This window comes from Nyctereutes procyonoides, unplaced genomic scaffold (genome assembly GCF_905146905.1).
Source record: "Nyctereutes procyonoides isolate TBG_1078 unplaced genomic scaffold, NYPRO_anot_genome, whole genome shotgun sequence".
NCBI classification, from domain to species: Eukaryota; Metazoa; Chordata; class Mammalia; order Carnivora; family Canidae; genus Nyctereutes; species Nyctereutes procyonoides.
In genome coordinates, this window is record NW_026575118.1 from 2,464,929 (window position 1) to 2,491,409 (window position 26,481).

A 26,481-nucleotide genomic window follows, 5' to 3' on the forward strand; every position below is an offset into this window, starting at 1 on the left:
CAGTATTTTCAAATGTGGAGCAGTATTTGAAGATGAGTGCTGTTCCATAATTATAAAATAGGCTGCAGTGTATCCTGAGCAGCTATGACTAACTTTAGGCTTCTGATACCTTTGTAAAGAGATCCTTAGGATTTGGAGATTGGCATTAACTCTTATAAGGATATGCCTTCTCATGTTTTTACCTGGCTAGTGAGAACATAATCAAAATATACCTGCAGGGATCCCTGGGTGGCGCAGCGGTTTAGCGCCTGCCTTTGGCCCAGGGCGCGATCCTGGAGATCCGGGATCGAATCCCACGTCGGGCTCCCGGTGCATGGAGCCTGCTTCTCCCTCTGCCTGTGTCTCTGGCTCTCTCTCTCTCTCACTGTGTGCCTATCATAAATAAGTAAAAATTAAAAATATATATATATACCTGCAAAGAATTTTTTTTTTTTTTTAAAGACTACTTACCAGAAGACTTTGAACTGTTCTTGAGACCGTAAGAATGAGGATTTCATCAAAGATTAGACTTTAGAGTTTGGGAAGCATTTTAAATCTAAAAGTTTTACCAAACTCCCAACAATAAATTTTGGGAGTTTGGCAAAAACTACCTACTGATCCCCTCTAAATAATTTTGTTTTTCAAGCCAAAGTGTACCTTTAGACTCTTCATCTCTCTGAGGATAGCAACATTGACCTCCATTCACATAGTTATTAAGATGTGACTTTAAAAATGTGCTCATTTGTGCTGTCAGTTTCCAGGCAGGTTTCAATGATCTAATGGCCAGGGAATCATGTTGGTACAGAGTTATTGAACTTGTCACCTATGTCTTGGACTGTTGGTAACTATGTAGATATAATAACTTGACCCTTTCCACCCATATCTTCTCCCCAGCTAAAACTTCAGTTTTAGTATTCAGTCTAGTATTCATTCATGTGTCAATATTGAATCCTTTAACTCTGGTTTTAAGCAACCCTCTTCTCTTCCCAAATGATATTTTAACAAAAGGCTACTATTTGACCTTTCTTCAGCTAGATCGCCAATTCTTTAGGACAGATATTTTCCTAATTGACACTATCTATTGCAACAACTACGTGTTCAACTAAAGTTATGTCTGTGTCCATCTCGTCTTTTTTGAGAAGTTAGCCTGTGAGTCGCCATTTTGATTACTTCAGATGTGTTGATTAACCACCAAAGAAATAATGATCCTTCTAAAAGTGCTTGGGCACATCGAGTAGCTTTCCAAAAGAAGAGGTACTTTTTCTAATTTTTCTTTGTTCTGATTACTTTTCTCTTACTCTCTAGTTTAAGAGTTCTTTTCCAAAAGCATTTCCTCCATGTGAGTGCTGAATGACTGGGATAGCAGAACCATTAATTGGGGCAACTGTGGATGGCTTAACTTGGAGAGGACAGTAAAATCAATGATGCCCAAGCAGAGATAAGGAAGACTCAAGTCAGAGCATAGTGGCAAGAGATTTTGGCCTTTTTCTCCTTAAAATTTTCCCTCTTGGCTTCTGCAGTCTCATTCTTTCTTAATTTTACTTCTCAGTCTCCTTTTCTCCTACTATGATATATTAATTCAATAAATATCAATAAATTGCTATGTGCCACACAGTGTGAAGGACACTGGGAAAGTAATGATAAACTAAGACATGGTTCCTGCCTTTTATGGAACTTAACAATCCAGGCTTGATAAGTAAATAGTAAATTCGAATTTTAGTGCCAGGGAACATTGCCATGAACAACAAAGACAAAAATCCCCATTTTTCTGCATTTTGCATGCTAGCAGAGAAGAGAGGGAGATAGGAAGTAATACCAGTGGGTAGAATGGACTGCTTTAGGTAGGATGGTCAGGAATGGCCTCCTTAAGGTGGTGACATTTAAACAGATTAGACAATAAGTGGAAGGAATGAATAGTGAGAGACGACTACAGTGAGTAGTAAGAAATGCAGAAAGGCAGCATGTACCAAATTCCTGAAGTAACGTTGGCATACTTGAAAATCTGAAAGAAAGCTAAATCATAGTTCGGAAAGTGAAGAGTGATATGAAATAAAGTTAGAGAAGTAGATAAGAGCCAGTTCATGCAGCAGGCCTTGTAGGACACAGTGGAGTGATTGAATTTTATTCTGTGAGCATTACTGGGAAGCCAATGAAGTATTTAAAGAAATATTATATCATTGATAATATGTTGATTACATATATCATTGTATCATGGTTTAATTTAAATAACTTGATGATGATTTGGTTTTTGTTTTTTGTTGTTGTTGTTGTTTTATAATGTAGGCTTCACACTGTAGAGCCCAATGTGGGGCCTGAACTCAAAATCCTGAGATTGAGACCGGAGCTGACATCAAAAATTGGATGCTTAACTGACTGAACTACCCAGGCGCCCCATGATTATTGTTTTTAAAAGGTCACTGGGGACAAAAATGGAGAGGCCCAATTAGGAGACTGTTGCAGTAGTTCAGAGACAATAGTGTTTGGGTCAGAGCAAGGGTCATTGGAAATGAAGAGTAATTTGGGAACATACTGAGTTTGCGGTGCCTTTGAATTATCCAGGTGGAGATATGTCCAGTAAACTGTCTGGAATTCAGGTGAGAAATCTAACTAGACGGGAGATTTAAATCTGGAGGTTGTGTATCTAAATGGTACTTAATGCCAGGGGAGTAGATGAGATCATTTAAAAGGGAAGAAGGGATAGAGAACTGAGTCTTGAGGAATGCTGATGTTTAGAAATTGGGTAGGGAAGGCAAGAAAGCCTCATCAGATAGATAAGAACTGTCCAAGGTTTGAACAGCTCCTCTTCTGCCACTAACCTGTTTTGTCTGCAGCCTTCCCCATCTAAGTTGATCCCAGCTCCACTCCTGTTTCTCAGTCCAAAAATCATCCATGACTTCTCTCTCACACTCTCACCTTTTCACCCCTACCCTCATCCCAAATCTAATCCTTGAGAAACTGTGCTGGCTCTACCTTCAGAGTATCTGGAATCTGCCACTAATTATTCTGACAATTGGCACCAGATTCTTAGAGTGGTCCTCGAGCCTCTAGATCTGGCCCCCATTACTTCTAACCTCCTCTCCTGCTTTGCTGCTGCTTTCTCACTCCGCTTTGGTCACTCTGGCCTTCCTGTTGGCTAACAATTGGTAAGGCTAACTTTCTGTCTTTCAAGTCTTTGATCAAATGTTACCATTTCAACAACACCTGTGATGACCTCCCTATTCAGCTTTATAACCCACCTCCATACACACACCCTGATCACTCCTTATTCTGCTTTTTCCTGTTACCTTCTGACATTTATTTTTTGTATTTATTGCTCATCCCCCCCCCCCATCTCCCTAGAATAGAACTTCCTCAAAGGCAGGGATTTGGTCTCTTGTTCACTAGCTAGCATGTCCCAGCACCAAAAAATGTCTGTCACATAGTACATATTCCCTGAACATTTGGTAAATGAATGGATGAAACAGAAGGAAAACCAGGAGCATATGATGAAATGGAAATTTTAGAGAGGCTGTTTCAGCAAAGGAGGGAGTACTTAGTTGCCAGATGTTGTTAAGAGGTCTAGTCAAATGAAGACAGACGTGTCCTTTGGATTTGGCAACATAGAGATTTTAAATGATCTTGATGAAAGCAGTTGTAAGGGAAAAAGAAGCCAGATTAGATTTAGAAGAACAGTGAATAGGAGATAGAATTGGTGACAGCTTTTAGAGATTTGATTATGCAGGGGAGCAGTGAAATGGAAATTTGAATTTACGGAGAATATTTTTTATAAAATGGAAGATGTAGAACATGTTTACTGACTGTCAGGAATGATCTAGTAGAAAGGGAGAGATTGTTGGGAGTAGGGAGAGAACAAAGACCTTGAGAAAGTGAAGGGACTAAAGTGCAAGATGAGAAAGGATAGATTTTTGATAGAAAGTCCACTTCTTTCCACACAACAGGAAGAAAACTAGTGCTTTGTAGTCAGCCTCATTTATTTTCATGCGTGGCTTCAAATGCCATCTTGATGGTCACAGCTCTGGTTAATACTGGTTTCATGAGTCTGGATCTGCAGAACTTTCTCCATGGTATTTGATCCACAAGCACCTTACTAAGCATTTCCAAAACCAAATCATCTTTACCCACAAAACCTATTTTGTTTTGTTTCTCAGAGATTTGATAGTTACCCCCATTCCTTCTCTGTCCCCAAATTAAAGAAGTTACCAGATACTGTCAGTTTTCTGTTCTCTCTTTAGTTATTTCTGGCAACATTGTGTACAGTAGCAAAAAATTGGTAACAACTATCCATGAGAGAGGAAGATAGATCTCCAGCTGATGATGGTTTGACTTATGATTGTATGATTTTACAATGGTGCAAAAGTGGTATGCATTCAGTAGAATCCATACTTCAGATTTTGAATATTGATCTTTTCCCGGGCTGGCACTATGCAGTACAGTACTCATGATGCTAGACGAGGGCATTGAGCTGCAACCCCAGTCAGCCTTGCAATCAGGAGGGTGAACAACCATTTCACTTAAAGCCATGCTGTACTTACACATACAACATTATGTTACTCTTTCAGTATACAATAAATTACATGAGATACCCAACACTGTAATATAAAATAGGCTTTGTGTTAGATGGTTTAGAACTGAGGACTAAGTGTTCTTGAGCTCATTTAAGGTGGGCTAGTTTAAGCTATGATTGATGTTCAGTGGGTTAGGTGTATTAAGTGCATTTTTGACTTGAAAGAAATATTGTATGATTTCACTTATTTGTGGTATCTTACAAAATAAAACAAACACAAACTCATAGAACAGATTGGTGGTTGCCAGAAGTGGGAAATGAGGGGTGGGTACATGTGTGAAGGTGGTCCAGAGATACAAGTTTCCAGTTACAAAATAAGTCCTGAGGATGTATTGCACAGTATGGTGACTGTAGTTAATCACTATATATTTGAAAGTTGCTAAGAGAGTAGATCTTAAAAGTTCTCATCACAAGAAAACGTGCAATTTTGTGTGGTGATGGATGTTAACTAGACTTAATGTGATGATCACTTGACAGTATATGTAAGTATTTAATTATGTTGTGTGCCTGAAACTAATAATGTTTTGTGTCAATTATATCTCAATTTTTTTCTAAGATTGTATATTCATGAGAGACAGAGAGAGAGAGAGGCAGAGACACAGGCAGAGGGAGAAGCAGGCTCCATGCAGGGAGCCCGATGTGGGACTGGATCCCTGGCCCCAGGATCACGCCGTGAGCTGAAGGTAGATGCTCAACCACTGAGTCACTCAGGTGTCCTTATCTCAATTTTTTTAAGGACAAAATATGATTCCATTAAAATCTGCCTGAAAACAGTTTTAAAAACACAATTCACGGGCAGCCCGGGTGGCTCAGCGGTTTAGCGCCGCCTTCAGCCCAGGGCGTGATCCTGGAGACCCAGGATCGAGTCCCGTGTCGGGGTCCCTGCATGGAGCCTGCTTCTCCCTCTGCTTCTCTCTCTCTCTCTGTCTCTCTTTCTCATGAATAAATAAATAAAATCTTAAAGAAAAAAAACACACACAATTCACTATTCGATAAGACAAAATTCAGATGCTACCTTAGCGTAACATATAAAAGGTTCTTCTCTATCTAGCATCTGCCTAATTGGCATTCTGTGACCTTTTATGAATGTTTACTCTTTCATTCTTCCACACTTGTGTACATTGTTTCTTCTGCTTAGACTGCAGTTCTCTTCCCTTGCTCTGATCTTCCCCTCACCTTTCCTTTCCTCATTCTTCTAATGACCCCTTAATTTTTCTATAAGCCTTCAGCTCAGATGTCATTGCTGGAATCTCCTTAGATAGTCCTTCCTATTCTCTGCTTTCCCCCAATTAAGGCATTCCCTTCTTTGGACTCTAGTAGCATTTTATAGATACCTCTATTATTGTAGTCATACTGTATTGAAATTATTAGCTCTTTTGTTTCTCCACATCTTAATTGTGAGCTAAGAATAGGAAGAATAGAATCAGAGATACAAAGATACTCATCTTTGTGACATGGAGCCTGGCAATATTAAAACAAAACAAAGAATCCAGTTAATGTTTCCACCCATCTGATTCTTCCCTCAGTTGCAAGTAGGCCTGTCCTGGACATACACCTTAAAAAATTCTGCTTTCTCATTCAGCTTCTACTCCAGTCTTAGAAAAACAGTATTCAGCCTTGGTGGTTTTAAGAATATTGGGGTAAAACTTTAGATGAGTGAGAAAGGCCTCTCTCTCCTAACACACACATATACTTCCCCATCTGCTTTAAGATATTCCTGAAATTTTTTTTTTTTTTTTTTTTAGTGGTAAAAAGGTTTTAAGTGCTGTTGGAATGATAAAAGGTTGAAATTCATTGGTACTAAATCTGTAAACCAGTATAAGTGAGTTGTAGGACTTTTTCATTTTGTTTGATATGGGAGCAGTTATAGCAGAACTGCGGGACATGGTTTTCTAAAGGAGGCTTCCTACCTAGAAAAAAGTTGCTTGTGTTGTGCATGTGATAAAGTTGGGGTTCCTTTGAAGACACCGGACATCACACTTTTTCCTAGGATCACTTTTATCTTCACTGCATAGACAAATAAACTGTAAGCAGGTTTCTTTTGTTGCTCTCTCATAGTCCCCCAATTTACTGGAACTATTTTATGGGATAGATGTATAATTCTAGCAAGAGTTATACTTAGAACATCTGAAAATGTATGCACACTAAATATGCAGAACTCTGTATTTCCAATTAGAGATGCTATTATAGTGGGATGCCTGGATGACTCAGTGGTTGAGTGTCTGCCTTTGGCTTGAGGTGTGATCCCCCAAGGTCCCGGGATCAGGTCCCACAGCAGGCTCCCCATAGGGAGCCTGCTTCTTCCTCTGCCTGTGTCTCTGCCTCTCTCTCTCTCTGTCTCTCCTGAATAAATAAAATCTTTTAAAAAAATGCTGTTATAGAGTGGGAAACATTTGAACTTTGGGCTTTTAGTCATCTACTTCATAACTTTTCCCTGAAGTTAGTAGTACAGTTGACCCTTGAACAATGTGAGGATTGGAGTGTTGACCCCTGTGCAGTCAGAAATCCGCATATAACTTTTGACTCCCCAAAAACTTAACTACTAATAGTCCAGCAGTCTGGGTGGCTCAGCGGTTTAGTGCTGCCTTCAGCCCAGGGCGTGATCCTGGAGACCCAGGATTGAGTCCCATGTCTGGCTCCCTGCATGGAGCCTGCTTCTCCCTCTGCCTGTCTCTGCCTCTCTCCCTCTCTCTCTCTCCCTGGGTTTCTCATTAATAAATAAATAAAATCTTTAAAAAAAAAACTGCTAAAAGTCTCCTGGTGACCACAGAAGCCTTACTGATAATAGTCAAGTAATACATATTTTGTATATGTACTATATACTATATTCTTACAATAATGAAGAAAAAATACATTTATAGTACCATAAAACATCTGCTTATTAGTGGACCCATGCAGTTCAAACTCATGTTGTTCAAGGATCAGCTGTATTACCTAACCATGGGAGGGACCTTTGGCTTTCTCATTAAGATTAGTTAGTGATATATTTCAGAGCCTCTTTTCATCAGTTATTTTTTGAATTGTTGAATCTTTTCTTCAGCCAAAGACATTTTAATTTTAGCATGGCTAATACTTATCAATACTGATTGATATATTTTTTTTTGGCAACCTAAAATGTGGATAATTTGTTTTCTTCTAGGTTTTGGGAGGAAAGATGTTGTTGAATATTTGCTTCAGAATGGTGCAAATGTCCAAGCACGTGATGATGGAGGGCTTATTCCTCTTCATAATGCATGTTCTTTTGGTCATGCTGAAGTAGTCAGTCTCCTTTTGCGACATGGTGCAGACCCAAATGCTCGTGATAATTGGAATTATACCCCCCTCCATGAAGCTGCAATTAAAGGAAAAATTGATGTTTGCATTGGTAAGACTATTTACTTTCCAGAATTTTCCTGCAACAGTTTGTAACTATTCTTAATCTAAATTGGATTCGTTTGTTAATATGATCAAATTCTGCCAGGCTGAATTTAAATACAAAAGAACACTGTGATTTAATCTAACCTTTACTTACTGGATGTCTGTTTTTATATGATATTAAGCTCAAGTTCTTTAAAGAAGAGAATACAAAATTCCTGTTCTCTAGAAATTTAATTCTCTTGGGAGATAAGACACACAACCAGATAAAGTCATGGTGGAAGTAAACAGAAGTGTTAGAGGGAACTGAATACTGTGACTTGGTTGGAGTCAAATTACTCCTTCCTGAAATCTTTCTAGGAAGTAGTGGGAGAAAGATTGAAAAGGTAGGTAGACTTCTTTATAAAGAGCTTTGAATTGTGGGCTAGAGAGCTTAATAGTGTTATGTAGGTGTGGAATTATTGAAGACTTCTAAGGAAACAATCTGATGAGAGTAGTATATTTTCAAAAGAATGATCTGATAGGGGGCTAGGTTGAATGGCATCAGGGAGACCAGCTAGGAAACTAGAATAACCCAGATGAGAAATGATGAGGGTATGAAGTAAGGTTGTTGTAGAATAGAAATGGTAGGGTAAGTATAGAAGCATTTGAAGGACAAATTATCAGTCATTTAGAATGCTTTAACAAATGATAGAGAATTTGCCTGACAGGTTGATCACTGACAGAAAATTATCACTGAAAAGATTGCTTGTTTGAGAGTTTTTGTTAATCTGGTATTGATTTTTCTGAGCCTACCAGTCAGGGATTTTAGACTCTCTGTACCTTAGCTCTGTTTCCTGATGCAAAATGGAGACAGTTGAAATCCTTGAAACAGATAAAAAATCAGCTCATTGCACGACAAAAAGTCTAGTTGCTCTAAGCTGAACTTAAAAATTGTTCTCTCACCCCAGAGCCCCAGATCACTATTTATACTGGCCCCTAGCTTAGTTCAAGTTAGATCATTTATAAAGATACAAAACACATTACTTAGTAACTTCTGCCCAATTCTCCTTTCATATGTATCACCTAAGTTGCTACTCCCTCATATTCCTTTTCTAGTTCCCGAGTCTCAGACATATAAATGATCAGTTTTAATAATGTAAGATTTTCCAAATATAGGTCTGTGCTGTCCAGTATGGTAGCTGAGGACTTGTAATATGGCTAATTGATTGAGATAAACTGTTTACATACCAGATTTATATACCTTACTTTGAAAAAAAAGGTATGTAAAAAACTCAATTTTATATTGATCACAATATAAATAGATTATTGAAATGATAATACTTTGGGTGTATTGGGTTGAATAATAGGTGTTTAAAATAATTTAACCTGTTTTTATTTTTTTAATGTAGCTACTAGAAAAATTTAAATTACATATGCGGCTCACATTTTATTTCTATTAGCACTATTACAGGTAGTAGTAGAGTGGAAGGAATATAACCCTGTCAAAGAACAGGAGGTAGGCTTCCCTTTCTGCATGTATTTGCCAGTCTTTCCCCAGCACCTTACTTAGTGTGGTAGAATATCTTTATATAACAATTAACAGTACAGAATATAGCACAAGTCTTCTCTTTTTTATGTGCTCTAGGATGTAATATAATGGTTTTGATTTGGGGTTTCTTAACCCTAACCCTAAGAGTATTTTTCTTTTCTTTTTTAAAGAATTTACCTGTGTGATTTTTTTTCTTCCTTTTTTAATTTCAAAGATCCCTATTCCTGGGCTATCTAAAGCTTTAGAAATTCCATTTTTGTTATGATCGGACATTTTTTTTTAACATAGGAAGTGTACATTTGGAATGAGAGAACAAGCTTTCAAGCAAAGTAGCCTTTTATTTCCTTATATACTCTTATCTGTCCTTAGTCACAAAGCAAAGGAAACCTGACATTGAGTTTAGAGGACATTTATTTAATGTGTCTTATACATTAAATAATGCAATATTTTATATATTCTTATCTTTAAAATACAACATTTACCATACTATCAGGATATGAAAGGCTTTTATATAACTCGATGACTCCTGGACCAGAATTTTTGAGATGATTTACTAAAATCAGATTGTCATGATTACCATTTTGAAAGGTAGTATTGCTATGTTGCAGTGCTCTTACAGCATGGAGCTGAGCCAACCATCCGAAATACAGATGGAAGGACAGCATTGGATTTAGCAGACCCGTCTGCCAAAGCAGTGCTGACCGGTAAGTCTGTGTACTCACTTTGGGTATTCTAGGAAGACTGTAAAGAATTGAGCTTGCTAGGTAGACAGGTTGCTTCCTGTAAGTTAATGACTTCAATTAGATTTTCAAAATACTGTCAGTTCAGTTGTTAGATTTTTTACATTTAGACAATTGGTATTTGATTCTTATCTGAGAAAAGTAAAGCTTTTCTTTTCTCTTTTTAAATTGGTGTTTAAATTTGTGATTCCTGCCTTATATCGGTCAGAGGTAATAGATAATTATGTGTTACTATCTAGTATTCAGGATGTTTTTTTTAAATGTTCCTGACTTTTCCAAGCAAAAGTAAATAGTTGAGACTATATCAAAAAGCTTTTCCACAGAGAAGGAAAGAGTCCACAAAACTAAAAGGCACCCTACAGAATGGGAAGGTGTTTGTAAATGAAATATCTAATAAAGGGTTAGCATCCAAACTGTATGAAGAATTTAGAAAACTCACCACCCAAAAAACCAAATAATCCAATTGAAAAATGAGCAGAAGACATGCACAGTTGCTTCTCTAAAGAAGACATTCTGGGCAGTCCGGGTGGCTCAGCAGTTCAGCACCGCCTTTGGCCCAGGGCCGGGTCCTGGAGACCCAGGATTCAGTCTCATGTTGGGCTCCCTGCATGGAGCCTGCTTCTCCCTCTGCCTGTGTCTCTGCCTCTCTCTGTCTGTGAGTCTCTCATAAATAAATAAAATCTTAAAAAAAAAAAAAAAAGACATTCAGACGGCCAACAGACCATGAAAAGATGCTCATCATTGGGGAGCCTGGGTGACTCAGTCATCTAGCATCCAACTCTTGATTTTGGCCCTGGTCATGCTCTCAGGGTCGTGAATCGAGCCCTGGATCAGGCTCCATGCCCAGCATGGATTTTCTCTCCTTTTCCTCTGCCCCCCAGCCTCCTGCACATTGTTTCTCTTGCTCACTCAAAAAAGAAAGAAAAAGATGCTCAACATCACTTATCATGAGGGAAATGCAAATCAAAACTACAAGGAGATATCCTCTCACAGCTGTCAGAATGGCTAAAATCAATAACAAAAGAAACAACAGGTATTGAGATACCTAGGTGGCTCAATTGGTTAAGCATCTGCCTTTGGCTCAGGTCATGTTTCTAGGGTCCTGGGAGGGTGTCCCAAGTTAGGTTCCTTGCTACATCTGCCTGCTGATACCCCTGCTTATGCTCTCTTTCTCTGACAAATAAATACATAAAACTTAAAAAAAGAAAAAGAAAGAAAAAAAGAAAGAAACAACAGGTGTTGGTGGGGATGTAAAGAAACATGATCCCTTGTGCACTATTGGTGGGAATACAAGCTGGTGCAGCCACTCTGGAAAGCATTGTGGAGTTTCCTCAAAAAGTGAAAAGTAGGGCAGCCTGGGTGGCTCATTTTATTTTTTATTTTTTTTTATTTATGAGAGAGAGAGAGAGAGAGAGAGGCAGAGACACAGGCAGAGGGAGAAGCAGGCTCCATGCACCGGGAGCCCGATGTGGGATTCAATCCCGGGTCTCCAGGATCGCGCCCTGGGCCAAAGACAGGCGCTAAACCGCTGTGCCACCCAGGGATCCCCTGGGTGGCTCATTTTAGACGTTTAGTGGTTTAGCGCCGCTTTCAGCCCAGGGCCTGATCCTGGAGACCCGGGATCAAGTCCCACATCAGACTCCCTGCATGGGGCCTGCTTCTCCCTCTGCCCGTGTGTCTCTCTCTCTCTCTCTCTCTCTGTCTCTCATGAATAAATAAAATCTTTAAAAAAAAATAAAAGTAGAAATCCAATAAATAAATAAAATCTTTAAAAAAATAAAAAGTGAAAGGTAGAACTATCCTACAATCCAGCAATTGCACTACTGGGTATTCACCCAAAGAATACAGAAATACTAATCCAAAAGGATACATGTATTCTGATGTTTATAGCAACGTTATTTACAATAGCCAAGATGCAGAAGCAGCCCAAGAGTCCATTCATAGATAATTGGATAAAGAAGATATGGTGTGTATATATATATATATATATATATACACACACACATTATATGTATTACATTATATATATACTCAGCCGTAAAACAGAACGAATTCTTACCATTTGCAACAACATGGATGGAGCTAGAGAGTATAATGCTAGGTGAAGTATAAGTCAAAGACCAACACCGAAAAAAAAAAAAAAAAGACCAATACCGTATGATTTCACTCTTGTGAGGAATTTAAGAAACAAAAAAACAAAAACAAAAACAAAAACAAAAAAAAAAGCAAAGGGCAGGGAAGAGAGAAACCAAGAAATAAACTGTTAATTATAGAGAACAAACTGATGGTTTACCAGAGGGGAAGGTGGGTAGGGGGATGGGTTAAATAGGTGATGGGAATTAAGGCACTTGTTGTGATAAGCACCCAGTGATTAAAATAAAAACTTAAAAGAAAGTAGCTAAAATATTTGAAATCTCGGAAAGTAACTTTTATTGACCAGTGAATAGGTTTATGAAACATCTCCTTTTGAAATCAGAGTTTAGGGCAGCCCCGGTGGCTCAGCGGTTTAGTGCCGCCTGCAGCTCAGGGTGTGATTCTGGGGACCCGGGATCGAGTCCCACGTCAGGCTCCCTGCTTCTCCCTCTGCCTGTGTCTCTGCCTCTCTCTCTCTCCTCTCTGTGTATTCTCATGAATAAATAAATAAAATCTTTAAAAAAAAAAAATGAAATCAGTTTATATTTCCAAGCTGGTACTGCCTAAAAATACTACTTTTCTAGGCATTGCAGTTCTGATAAAAAAATTTAAAAAAAAAATTTTTGTAATATGATGGTTTATGATGAGGTTCTATATAGGCTGTCGGTTTTAAGAAATATTATTTTAAAATCTAAAAAAATAAAAATAGATTTCCCTGACTTTCCAGATAACATATGTTTTATCCCTTTATATACTATATTTTAAATGTATTTTAATCTTTTTTTTTTTTTAATGAAACCCTTTCAAAAAGCTCTAACCATTCTCTTTTCTAAACAGAAGATTCTGGGCATACCAATTTCAGTACCATGAAGAGTGTCAGTTATTATTCTCATAACATATTCATGTCCTTGGAACCTATTAATATGTATAAGGCTTAGTCTCTAGGTTCATTTTAGACTGTCAGGCCTTTTTTGAGTGATAGTATCAACTTCACTTGTTTTCCCTCATTGGAGTGTTTCCTCTTAAAAAGTTCTCTGCCTTATTATTTTCTGGATTCTTAACCACTGTGTGACCATCATTAGAATCATGTCTAATTTAATAGTCAAGAGCGTGAGGGGTTCTGCTGTGAACTGTTGTGCTTGGACTTTGTAATATTTCTTCTGATATTACTAGAAAAATTTAGATCAGTCCCCCAAAAGGGTTCTAGAAAAGTAAGCTGTTATTATAACTATCACTTCAGTGTTCATTTCCTCCTTCACTATTCTGTGCTATTCCCTGCTTTTCTCTTTTTAAAAAATCTTGAATCCTTGCTCAAAGAATCCTTGCATTCGCAGTCAGTGTATAATTTGTATTGTGGGCAGCAGTTTGAATTTTATTTCAGCAAATCAATAAATATTGTCCATTGTATTAAATTATGTTAATTTAAGTTATATTTGTTTTGTTTGTGTTCATTTGTAAATATGAAACCCATAGGCATAAAGAGCTTATATTCACAAACACAAAAACCCAAAAAAAGAGTTTATATTCAATCTTGTTTTTATTTGTATATATTTAAAGTAGCACTATAATATAACCTAGTGTTGGAAAATCTTTTGCTTTCATAAAATATTAATGATTATCTCCAATTGGTAGTGCCATAGATTATCTTTTGTTATTTTTATAATGTTGGCATATTGGATTTTGTTTTGTGTTACTTGAGAATAAAGTTGTGGGTATATTTTGTTGCACAAATAACATTGGTTTTAAGAAATTTGAGGAGTAAAAAGAAAAGCTCATCAATAACCTACCACCTAAGATAAACTTTGTTGAAATTTTGGTATATTCTTGGCTTTCCTTTTTTGGTGCATATTGTTTTCGAATAGCTTTATTATATAATATCAGATTTTTTTTACTTCCATAACAAATGTTTTTCATGTTCTTTCTATAAATAATTTTAAACTGCACAATATTCTGTTAATCATTTCTATTTATTAGATTTTTTTTTTATTTTTGTGTTTTAGATTTTTATTTACTTATTTATTTGAGAGATAGAGCATGAGCAGGGGGAGAGATAGAGGGAGAAGCAGACTCCTCGCTGAGCAGGGAGCCCAGTGCAGGACTTGATCCCAGGACTCCCAAGATCATGATCCAAGCCAAAGGCAGATGCTTAACTGAGCCACCCAGACACGCTATTTATTGGAAATTGTATTTCCAAATTTATCTACTTTAAATATAGTTCATGGGGATCTTTATGCATAAAACTGTTACTACTTTTATGATTAATTTTTATCCCCCTAATTCACAGGTGAATATAAGAAAGATGAACTTTTGGAAAGTGCCCGGTATGTACTGGTGTTATAAATATGTATTTTGAATAACTTCACCATTAATTTTTTTTAATAATCGGACTTTAAAAGAGAATGAATTTTTCTTTGATGATCACATATATGTCTCCAGATAGGATCCGATGAAGAATACAAATTGCTAATACATTTTTTTGTGTGCTAGGAATGGCAATGAAGAAAAAATGATGGCTCTACTGACACCATTAAATGTCAACTGCCATGCAAGTGATGGTAGAAAGGTAATTCCTTTTGCAACTAAGTTTGTGTACATCTTCCTGGTAATAGGAAAATGCATTTGTCTTACTAAAAATTGAAACATTTGATGAGAATGCTGATACTTTCTTTTAAGCAGTAATTTGAATTCTTAAACTTAGTAAAACTTTATTGGTAATAAACGTTTGTTTGCTTACTGTTAATGAACTTATAAACTTTTATGCTATGCCTTCGGTATATATGTTAGATTTTGTAAAACTAAATTGATAACTATTGAAGTTACAAAGTTATGAAACTTTATGAAACTTCATAAAGTCCAAATATAATACTTTTGGATTATATTTGGATTTTTACCTTTTCGCACATTTTTTTAGCTATTGTAATTTCATTAATTTGTCTGATTAATATTTCAGTCAACTCCATTGCATTTGGCAGCAGGATACAACAGAGTAAAAATTGTACAGCTGTTACTGCAACATGGAGCTGATGTCCATGCTAAAGATAAAGGGTAAGTAAGCATTTGAAAAAATGAGGATTTCTTAAATGTTACCATCTTTATAATAGTCTCTGTAATCTTTTGAAAATCTTTTTGCTAAACAGCATAAACATTACAATAAGCAGATTGCTCTGAGGACACAGGGAATTATAAAACCTTAAAGCTACCACTCATAGGGCTTACACTACACTTTAGGGAGCATGAAAAGATACCTAACAATATAAGTTCTCTACTAAGTTGTGAGGTGATGGTAGGGATAGTACCATAGGAATTCCCGGGAGGGAAGTCTCAGTGGTGGCTGTACTGGATGGAAAATCCTTCAGGAGTAGGTGATTCTTGACCTGGACTCAGTTCAAGAAAGTAGAGAGTTTAGGAAACATCATTGAGCAAGAAAATTTGTGTGGGATGGTGTTCTAAGGCAGATATTAGGGACACCCGGTGGCTCAGCAGTTGAGCATCTGCCCTTGGCCCAGGGTGTGGTCCTGGAGACCTGGGATCAAGTCCCACATCGGGCTCCCTGCATGGAGCCTGCTTCTCCCTATGTCTGTGTCTCTGCCTTTGTGTGTGTGTGTGTCTCTCATGAATAAATAAATGAAATCTTTAAAAAAAAAAATAAACCAGATATTATAGCATATTTAAGAAACAATGACTAGGGGCACGTGGGTGCCTCAATGGTTGAATGTCTGCCTTTGGCTCAGGTCATGATCCTGGAGTCCTGGGATCAAGTCCCGCACTGGGGCCCCTGGGGGCCTGCTTCTCCCTCTGCGTATGTCTCTGCCTCTTTGTGTCTCCATGAATAAATAAATAAAAATCTTTTTAAAAAGAAAGAAAGAAACAATGACTAGACCAGTGTGGCTGAAGCAGATAATTTACACAGGGGAGAAATGAAGGCTAGGGCTGGAGAAGTAGTAAGAACCAGGTTTTAAAGGACTTGGTATTCTAGTCTAAGGATTTCAGATTGTGAGCCATGATAGCCATTGAAGGATCTTTTTTTTTTTTTTTTAAGATTTTATTTATTTATTCATAAATAGACATAGAGAGAGAGGGGGCAGAGACACAGGCAGAGGAAGAAGCAGGCTCCGTGCAGGAAGCCGGATGCAGGACTCGACCCCAGGACTCCAGGATCACGCCCTGGGCCAAGGGCAGGTGCTAAACCACTGAGCCACCTAGGGATCCCGCCGTGAAGGATCTTAAGCAAGGGGAAAGATTTTTTCTAAAAGAGGAGTTTTAGGGGACACAGTCTGGCAGCAATGTGTAAGTTAGTTTGAAGAGAGAGCCCAGAGGTCCAAGAGCAGTAAGAATAATCATTGTAGCAGTTCAGGCATAATAAGGATCTATAATAATGTTGCAGAGGAATGGAAATGAAGACACAGTGGCAAGAGATATTATATTGTAAAAATGGGTAAGATTTGTTGACTGACTGTGAGGAGAGAGAAAGGAATAAAAAAAGATAAGTACATTTCAAATTCTGAAGCTGAATGAGAGACTCAGTGATACACCTACTAAAATCCAGGAGGAAAATTATTTTGAAAATAAACATTGAGTTCACTTTCAGAACTCTTGGTTTTATGAGATGATGAGGGTAACTCAAGTAGAGGTAGCTAGTAGATAGTTGGGAATGAAATTGGCATTCAGGAAGGAAATCATACAATGGAAAATGGTGAGGGGCACCTGGGTGGCTGAGTTGGTTGGGCATCTAACTCTTAATTTTGGCTCAGGTTGTGATCTTGGGGCTGTGAGATTGAGCCCCAAGTTGAGCTCCACACTCACTGAGGAGTCTGTTTGTGCTTGCTCTCTCTCTCTAAAACAAATAAATCTTTAAAAAAAAAAAAAAGTGAAGAAAGCCATGAGCCTTGAAGGAGAGGGTGGGTAGAATTAAAGACTAAACCATGAGTGTCCATTAATCACCAGAGGCCATCATGGCAGTGTCTGTGGTAATTAGTAAGTGATCCCCCAAGGAAGAGGAGCATAAAGATACATGTCAAGATTTTAAGGTTCCATTGTACCTTCCTATAAAGAAGATTCTTTTTTCATTGCCATCATGAAGGAATTGGGTTTAGTTTTTTAAGTAATTTTCCCTACAGAGTCTGGAAAAAAGTTTCAAACAAGAGCTAGTGTTTGAGCTCTGATTTTGGAAAAGATTGTAGAAGTAAGCCAGAAGGGAGAGAAATCTGTTCTTATACCAAGGGAATAGTATGACCAGAGGCATGGAGGGAACTGCATGTAGTTGAGCATACACCATTAATGAAAGGGTAGGCTCCAGAGAGTCAGACCATTGCATGCCAGGCTAAGCAGTTGGTACCAGCTTTCAAAAGCAAGGAAGAGCCAATGAAGGACATTAAACAAAGGAGTCACTACATCAGTGGCACGTGGGTGGCTCAGTCAGTTAAGCATCTGACTCTTGATTTCAGCTCAGGTCACAGTCTCAGAGTCATGGGATCAGACCCTGCACTGAGCTCCACACTGGGCGTGGAGCCTGGTTAAGATTCTTTCTCTGCCCCCTGCCATGTCTCTACGTCTCTCTCTCCCCCTCTAAGAAAAAAAAAAAAAAGAGTAGCTACATGAGATTTCCTTTTAGAAAAATCTGGTTACACTGGTTACAGTTTGGAGGAGAAATTGAAATAGGGGCTGTTGGGGTAGTACAGGAAGAAATAATAAAGGCAGTGGTGGTAGCCATGGAGAAGAAAAAGATGAATTTGGAAGAGACTTGGGAATTAGAATTGTTAGAGCTTAGTGTTCAGATGTTACATTCTGTGTATTTAAATAAATGTTAAATTCTGTGCATTTCTATTAGAAGATCACAAAAGCAGTTAGCTATTTAAATCTAAGTGTAAACTTAAGTTAATTAAAATTAAGTGAACTAAGTCTAGGGAATCTGTAATAACACAGGCTTCTTTTCACCCCCCTCTCATATTGTAGTGATCTGGTGCCCTTACACAATGCCTGTTCTTACGGTCATTATGAAGTAACTGAACTTCTGGTAAAGGTTAGTTATCTTATGTTTTTCTTAGACTTGTATAAAATCACTTCAAGTACATGATATACCTGTTTACTATGTGTTTTTAGTGCTTGGTGGATATAGAAGGAATATGTATAATCATTATAAGAAGTAGATGATGGATAGGTCAACATTTGACTGCTTGGAGATTTTTGAGATACTTTAAGATTTTATTTATTTATTTATTTATTTATTTATTGCCTTAAGATTTTAAATATAAAATAGCACTGTCATCTTGGAATAGCATCTTAAGTAATTCTGTAATTTGTGGCTAATGGTGTAGTTTCAGAATCCTTGAAAATATCAGAAAGCAATTTTTAGTGATTCATATATTACTAAAACCACCGGTTACATTTGCAGGATTTTCCCAGTTATACTTTGGATTGCAGCAGGCTCATTTGGAAAGCTGCACATCTTCCAACATGCCAGGAGGCTCTTGTTTAACGAGCAGCTTCCCAGAACTGAAATGTATTCTGCTCCCTGTTGGATGAAAATAGAAGATACTCTCTTTTGGAGTGGGTGAATACAAGGATGTTACCCACACCTATTTCCATTTGTCCCCCAGTCTCTACACGTATATTTGACCACATTCTTTAGGATTCTCTTAACTCTGCACCATTCTGCCCCTTTTAATAGTTTTCTCATTCTAGCAGCAGCCATCATGGGAAGGATATTTATTTTCAATGCCTTCATGCTTTCTTTTCTGTATGTGCTACAAGATATTTTCCCACAAAAACAACTTTAATGATTATAGATACTCTGAGTAGCTCTTAAGCCTTTTTAAATGTATAAGGTGGCTGCAACATTATACGTTTGTAGCAGTAATGCTTTTCTTACTGTAAGACTGAATCTTGACTTCAGCAGGACATTTGGAATATTGCTGTGGATAAAAGTGAAACAGATAGATAGCACTGAGACCTACAGACAACTGAATGGTGTTTTCCTAAGACCTGATGCTCAGTAAATAAGAATGATGGGCTGACTAGAGGTCACATGTATAAAGGAGGTGAGCTGATGTGATGGTGCAGTTACCAGAGCAGACAGACTCAGGAGAGTCTGGATTAGGCAAGTAGATAGAGACAGGGAATACAGGCAGAAGGTGTAAGCAATACTGAGTCAATTGGCACTAGCAGAAGCTGGCATTTAACAGCAAACATTCATTTACTGCTTTTCATGACCTGGGCACTGTAGAAATTGTGATGTGATTGTTTAAGAAGCCAAACAATTTTCTGCCAATAGTTGCGAAGTATAGTGTCAAAAGCAAATGGAACAGTAGATGCAATGCATTTTTCTTAGACCACACTGAGACTCTGTTGTTGTTCTAGGCTCTTAAGAATTTCTTTAATGAACTTTTTAAACTGAAGTATATTGAGCCAAGAGCCACTAGGGTAAAAAGAAGTCTAGAAACCATCTGATAAGAAAGATGAGTGAAGGAGCTGAAGGTGTTTAAACCCAAAAAGAAAAACATAACCATTGTTTTCAAATATTGCAAAGAATATTGATCTGTTTTGCTCCAAAGAAGACCAGTAGATCAAAGTTTAAAATACACATTTAATTTACTATAGAAGAAAACTTAATAAGACGAGTTGTCTAGTAATTATGAAAAGTCATGTTAGTTGAGAATTAGTTTCCCATCATTGGAACTACTGAGTAGTTCATTTGCCTTCTGCAGGAATGCTGTGGGAAGGAATTGTGAGAGATGAGAGATTGAACTAGAATGATTTCTGTGGGCATCCCAACTCTAATACTTGGAAATGGCTGAAATTAAAAAGATTAACAGTATCAAGTATTAACAAGGATGGGAGAACACTGATGGCAGTACAAAAATAATACAGCCACTTTAGAAGACTATTTGGCAGTTTCTAATAAAAGTAAACCTGTATCTACCATATCATCCAGCAATTCCATTCCTAGAGACATAGCATGTGTCCATAAAGAGACTTTTAGATAAATGTTCATAATAGCTTATTTAAAATAGTCAAACCTAGAAATAGTCTAAATGCCCATCAGCAGGGTGATGGATAAGTAAATTATGGTATATCCATACAATGGAATGCTACTCAGCAATAGAAATTATTGATACAACAACATGAATGACTCTCAGAAACATTGTGTGTGAAGGAAGGTAGACACAAAAGGTACATACTGTATTCTATTTTTATGAAGTTTAAGCACATATAAATCTAACATATAGTGCTAACAGAATGAGAGCATGAGGGGGATCCCTGGGTGGCTCAGCGGTTTAGCGCCTGCCTTTGGCCTGGGCGTGATCCTGGAGTTCCAGGATTGAGTCCCATATCAGGCTCCCGGCATGGAGCCTGCTTCTCCCTCCTCCTGTGTCTCTGCCTCTCTCTCTCTCTCTCTATGTCTATCATAAATAAATAAATAACTAAATCTTAAAAAAAAAAAAAAAGAATGGGGCATGAATTATCTATAAAAGGAGCATGGGGGGGATCCCTGGGTGGCACAGCGGTTTGGCGCCTGCCTTTGGCCCAGGGCGCGATTCTGGAGACCCGGGATCGAATCCCACGTCGGGCTCCCGGTGCATGGAGCCTGCTTCTCCCTCTGCCTGTGTCTCTGCGCCTCTCTCTCTCTCTGTGTGTGTGACTATCATAAAATAAATAAAAATTAAAAAAAAAAAGGAGCATGGGGGAACATTCTTAGGAAATGAAAGTGTCCTGTATTTTGAATTGGGTGGTGGTATCATGGATATATATGTATTCATCAAAACTCCTCAAACTATTCACTTAAAAACTCTGTTTTACCATATGTAAATTATACCTCAAAAAAAGGAAAAAAGTAGAAATTGGAAAAGATGCAAGTAATCTAAAGCTTCATTCTTAACTTTTCAACAATAAGAGAGTTAAGTAAGGCCCTTGAGCATCAGCCTAGCAACCAGCTACTGGTTTTCCAGGAGTTAAAAAAAAAAAATGTATTTCTGAAATAATAGGTTTAAAAAGTGAACTTTAAGAATATAACCCATTTAAGCTTGCATGATGTTAAATTACACAGTACTACTGCTTCCTAAATTCTCTTAAAACTTGAACACTAGGGATCCCTGGGTGGCGCAGCGGTTTGGCGCCTGCCTTTGGCCCAGGGCGCGATCCTGGAGACCCGGGATCGAATCCCACGTCCGGCTCCCGGTCCGTGGAGCCTGCTTCTCCTTCTGCCTGTGTCTCTGCCTCTCTCTCTCTCTCTGTGACTATCATAAATAAATAAAAATTAAAAAAAAAAAAAAAAGTTTAAAAAAAAAAAAAAAAAACTTGAACACTAAATGTATGCTTTACCTTCCCCCTCAATCCCTCAGCATGGTGCCTGTGTAAATGCAATGGACTTGTGGCAATTCACTCCCCTTCATGAAGCAGCTTCAAAGAACAGAGTTGAAGTGTGTTCTCTTCTCCTGAGTTACGGTGCAGATCCAACACTGCTAAATTGTCATAATAAAAGTGCTATAGACTTGGCTCCCACACCGCAGTTAAAAGAAAGATTAGCATGTGAGTATAAAATGATGAATGTTCAACTAGGATATTAAGATACCAACAAACTAAAAATTTGTTCTTATTTGTTTTTAGAAGTTTTTAAATTAATAGAAAATTTTCCTTATCTGTGGGTATCTTTTGTTCATACTGGCATATCTAGTCATCTGGAGGTTTCTACTCATTCTGCTTTTAAGAGCTATGAAAAATATATATGTATTTCATTTTTCAAGTCAATGAAATGAGATAGTATGCTTTTGAAAAGAATGAATTTGGGTTTTGTTCCTATCTTTTGTGTTTCTTATTAGTCCGCCAAGAAGTTAAAGTTATTTGTAGGATTGCTGTCTAATAAACATGGTCCCCAATCTTTTTTTTTTTTTTAAGACTTTATTTACTTATTTATGAGAGACACAGAGAGGAAGGCAGAGACATAGGTGGAGGAGGAAGCAGGCTCCCTGTGAGGAGCCTGATACAGAACTTGATCTCAGGACCCCAGGCCAGGACCTGAGCATAAGGCAGATGCTCAGCCACTGAGCCACCCAGGCATCCGTGGTCGCCAGATCTTAACTATCTAATATTCTTCAGAATCCGGTAGTTCTATGGTTTTCTGTCTGTAACTGAAGTAAATGTAGTGAGAAACAGCTGCCTAATTCAGATAGGGTATTGTTTTACATAAATAGGAAACTTGTATTAAATTCGTATTATTCTGGAGCAATAAAGGATAATGGGTGGTTTCACGGATCTGATGAATAAAAGAGGAACGCTAAGAAAATACTCTTGCATTTGTTCATCAGTAAATGGCTCTTGGAAATACTCAGTTTTTTAATCACCAGTTCTCTGATGTGGGAGCAAAATCATCTGCTACCACAATGATGTTAGTGTATGGACCATAATCACTCTTTGTTTTATTTCTTTACTGAGATAAGTTGTCTGCTTTGGAAAATTCTTAGAACTCTCTGGTCTGGTAATATATTGCAGTACTCTAGATTCCTGTAGACCCTGAGCTGGCCATGTGCTAAATCTTTGTATACATTTAGGGATGAATTAATATCATATCTGTGGGAAACTGGTATAGCACTGTCTCCCTTTTGGGGGGTTGTATTTGGAGAGTATCTTTAGAACTTCTGTCTATTTTGGTAGATAATTTTGAAAATAATTTCAAGAAAAATACTAAGTGTCTTCTAGGTAGGTCTCATCAGTTTGATAATTCTCATGCAGATTTACATGCTTTTTTTCTTCCTCTAGATGAGTTTAAAGGCCACTCATTGCTGCAGGCTGCACGGGAAGCTGATGTAACACGAATCAAAAAACATCTCTCTTTGGAAATGGTGAATTTTAAGCATCCTCAGACACATGAAACAGCATTGGTAATGTTTCAGATTAAGGTTTTTAAGATGCAATAACCAAAAACATGTTGAACTAATCATAACGTGCTACTTCTTTTGATGATACAGAATAACATAATGTCCTACTTCTAGTATTAGAATTGTTTTAAAAATCTGTTTTGTTTTTTAATTCTTGGACATATATAAAGAAAAAATTTCAAATAGTACGGAAAAATAGACAACCTCACACCCCCCCAAAAGGCAGTGCTATTACTCATTTGAGTATCCTTCCAGGAAAAAACTTTATAAATATACTGACATATGTTATATGTAGCTTTTTCATTATTGTAATAGTATATATCACTTATTTATCTTGTTATAAAAATTAAACAATGCTTGTAATAAAAATTATAAATGCTTGTGGTTGAAAAATTTGAACCTGCTGAAAGTAATGAAAAAGAAAATAATTCTGCCATCCATAAGAAAACCACTTGGTTTTCCTTCTAGTATTACAATTGTTTTCAAAATTAGGTCTGAGGTCTGTATATATTCCCTGTATACTATGTGAATAAAGTGTGAATAAAGGCTACTTATCTCATAGAGGTAATAAAACGTCTGTGGAACTGTAACAAGGTAGATGAAAATAGGGCAGTGTGTGGAAAGGCAGAAAAGAATATGAGTAGGGATAAAGGGATAGAAAATGGGAAAGCAGAGACTACCTTAGAAATAACAATTTAAAAAAAAAAAGAAATAGCAATTTTTTCTTAAAGATTTTTATTTATGTGAGAGAGAGGAAAGCACGTGAGCATGGGGAGGGGCAGAGGGAAAAGGAGAAGCAGGCTCCCCACTGAGCAGAGAGCCCAAGGCAGAGCTGACCTGTTGATCCCCAGGACCCCGGGATCATGACCTGAGCCAAAGGTAGGTGCTTAACCAAGTGAGCCACCCAGGTGCCCCAAAGACCAATTTAAAAGGAACAAAATCAGTCCTGCTGTATGAATTCCACAGTGTGCTTTGAGTGAGGGAATAGGACCCTGTGTAAACAAATGTGTTTCAGGGCAAATTTAACACATAGTCTTACTTACCTAATATTTTGTAGATAATTTTCTTGGTTATTGGTTAATTTTCTTCCTTATGTCATGATGTAAACTATGTGAAGGTTATATAGAATCTTATCTATAAAAATATATTAGGCTTTTTTGCTACTTAAGTTGTAAAAAATATCCAAGTAAAAAAAGAGCAAAGCTGCAGACTAATACTAGTGCAAATTTAAAATCTTAACATTAGCAGGATGATGCAGGGAAATTTAGAAAGACAGGAAAATTTTTTGGTCTGAAAAGCTACATATTATTTCCCCCTAAATATTCTGCTATTAAAACAATTTATTTTTGTTATTAACCTTAAAACATACTAAGAGTTAAGTATCAGTGGATAGTTGTGGTGCAGGGGCAGTGACTTCCAGGTTTTCAGAGATTATAGGCTCTGCCCCAAATGGGGCAGAGGAGTAGGAGTGCAGTTTTGAAATGGATGTGCTCAAGAATTCTTGAAAATAAACTATTTCTATTCTGTGTGCTATCTTGGTAGATGTCCTGGATGATTACTCACAACATACCACAGTAGCTATGTTTACCGGTTAGAAATGGTTTTATTGAGGGCAAAGGAATGGTTTTGATGACAGCAGCCACAACAAAGAACGAATCTGAAGCAAAGTCATGAAAATCAGATAAGCTTTATAATTAACAAGTTAAAATAAGAACAAATTTCATACGTACTGTGTATTTAGTTGTATAGAACACAAGTTAGCAATTATCCAGAACTTTGATTCCATGGATTCTCAAGCTTCAATTTAACTTAATATTTTTACATTGATCTAGTCATTTCATGCATCCAGACATTTATTAAGCACCTATAGTAAATGAATATCATCCTTGAAATTAGGGATACAAAGATTTGGGACAGGACCGTGAGATACATACTCGGTTTATAACCAGCAAATCCCTACCTTCTGTTTCTTTTCTCTTTGATATATCATGGATATAGATGCTACAGCATGTATACACTTAGATACACTTAGAGTGTATCATCTTCCATCGATTTTTGACAAGTAATCCAACCTCCTTATTCTGTTTGACCAACTGGTTGAGAAAGAAGTAAATACTAATCTTGTCAGCTTATTTGATCTGTGCTGTTAGCAGGCAGCATCCAGACCTGTTGAATGTCTCTTATTACTTCATGTAAGGGAACTCCAATCTTTGGGGTGTTTTATTAATTAGACTTTTAAAAATAACATAGATACCATGCTGTGTGGGAATAGCTTTGAAAGGAGTATTGGTGACATTAAATTTTCATTCCATCAGTAGTGGCTTTTTCAAAGATGTAGGGCAACTATAAAACATGATCAGACTATTTAGTAATATATCATCTGATAAATAGGATTTGTGGGCCCTGCCAGAATTTGGTAATTATTGTTCATTCTATCCAACCTTGAGTAGCAAAGTTAGGTCAAAAATAAAACAAAGAAGTTAAATAACTTCTTAGTTCTTGATTGGAAACACAAATGTTAAGTAAAAATCAGTTATGTATAGTCCTTGATTAATGCTGCAATTTAAATTATCTAGCATTGTGCTGCTGCATCTCCATACCCCAAAAGAAAGCAAATATGTGAGCTGCTGCTAAGAAAAGGAGCAAACATCAATGAAAAGACTAAAGAGTAAGTCTACTTTTAGTAATTAAAAATTAATGATTTTTTTTTTAAATACATTCATTGTCTGGCTGACTTTTTCTTTTTAAGATTCTTGACTCCTCTACACGTGGCATCTGAGAAAGCTCATAATGACGTTGTCGAAGTAGTGGTGAAACATGAAGCAAAGGTATACTTCCTTTGTGGTAAATCTTTGGTAATCAAATGAGTTATTTTCTGTTTAGCAGATGAAACTCCTGGCTTCCTAAACTCTTTACTCTCTCATAAGTATTAATTTTTCCTCTTAATCTGTATTTAAAAATAGTCTAGCAGATACTTTTCTGTATCTGATTTTTTGCTAAAAAGCCTAAGGATTTATTCAAAAATACATACTCCCTATATATCCTTCCTTCTCCATTCCTTTTACCCACACTCCACTGGTCAAATTATCCTTAAGGTCTTTTTCTAGCAGAATACTCTTCAGAATATCCTCAGCTAGAGACATACTGATTATGACCAGTCATCTTCAGTCTTCTCTCAATCGTATCTTCTGTTCCTTGGCTACCATAAGAACTCTTGTTTACCCCAGCACAGTCTTTGTTTTACACTCTGTTATTTCTTTGACTAAGTCAAAGGACTTGGAACAGAAGGAAATAAATTATTTAAATAAT

General features: G+C 37.2%; 1 protein-coding gene across 1 annotated transcript in view; it reads left to right on the top strand.

Annotated features, from left to right (window-relative positions):
• The window catches only part of TNKS2 (tankyrase 2), a 67,357-nt gene that overhangs the window by 5,933 nt on the left and 34,943 nt on the right, over positions 1–26,481 (top strand). Inside the window, exons 2-11 of the mRNA XM_055334406.1 lie at positions 7,683–7,907; positions 10,037–10,132; positions 14,586–14,622; positions 14,789–14,864; positions 15,252–15,346; positions 18,254–18,320; positions 21,640–21,826; positions 23,054–23,175; positions 25,749–25,840; positions 25,922–26,000. Coding sequence (XP_055190381.1) covers positions 7,683–7,907; positions 10,037–10,132; positions 14,586–14,622; positions 14,789–14,864; positions 15,252–15,346; positions 18,254–18,320; positions 21,640–21,826; positions 23,054–23,175; positions 25,749–25,840; positions 25,922–26,000 — 1,076 coding nt within the window. The remainder of the gene's footprint in view (positions 1–7,682; positions 7,908–10,036; positions 10,133–14,585; positions 14,623–14,788; positions 14,865–15,251; positions 15,347–18,253; positions 18,321–21,639; positions 21,827–23,053; positions 23,176–25,748; positions 25,841–25,921; positions 26,001–26,481) is intronic.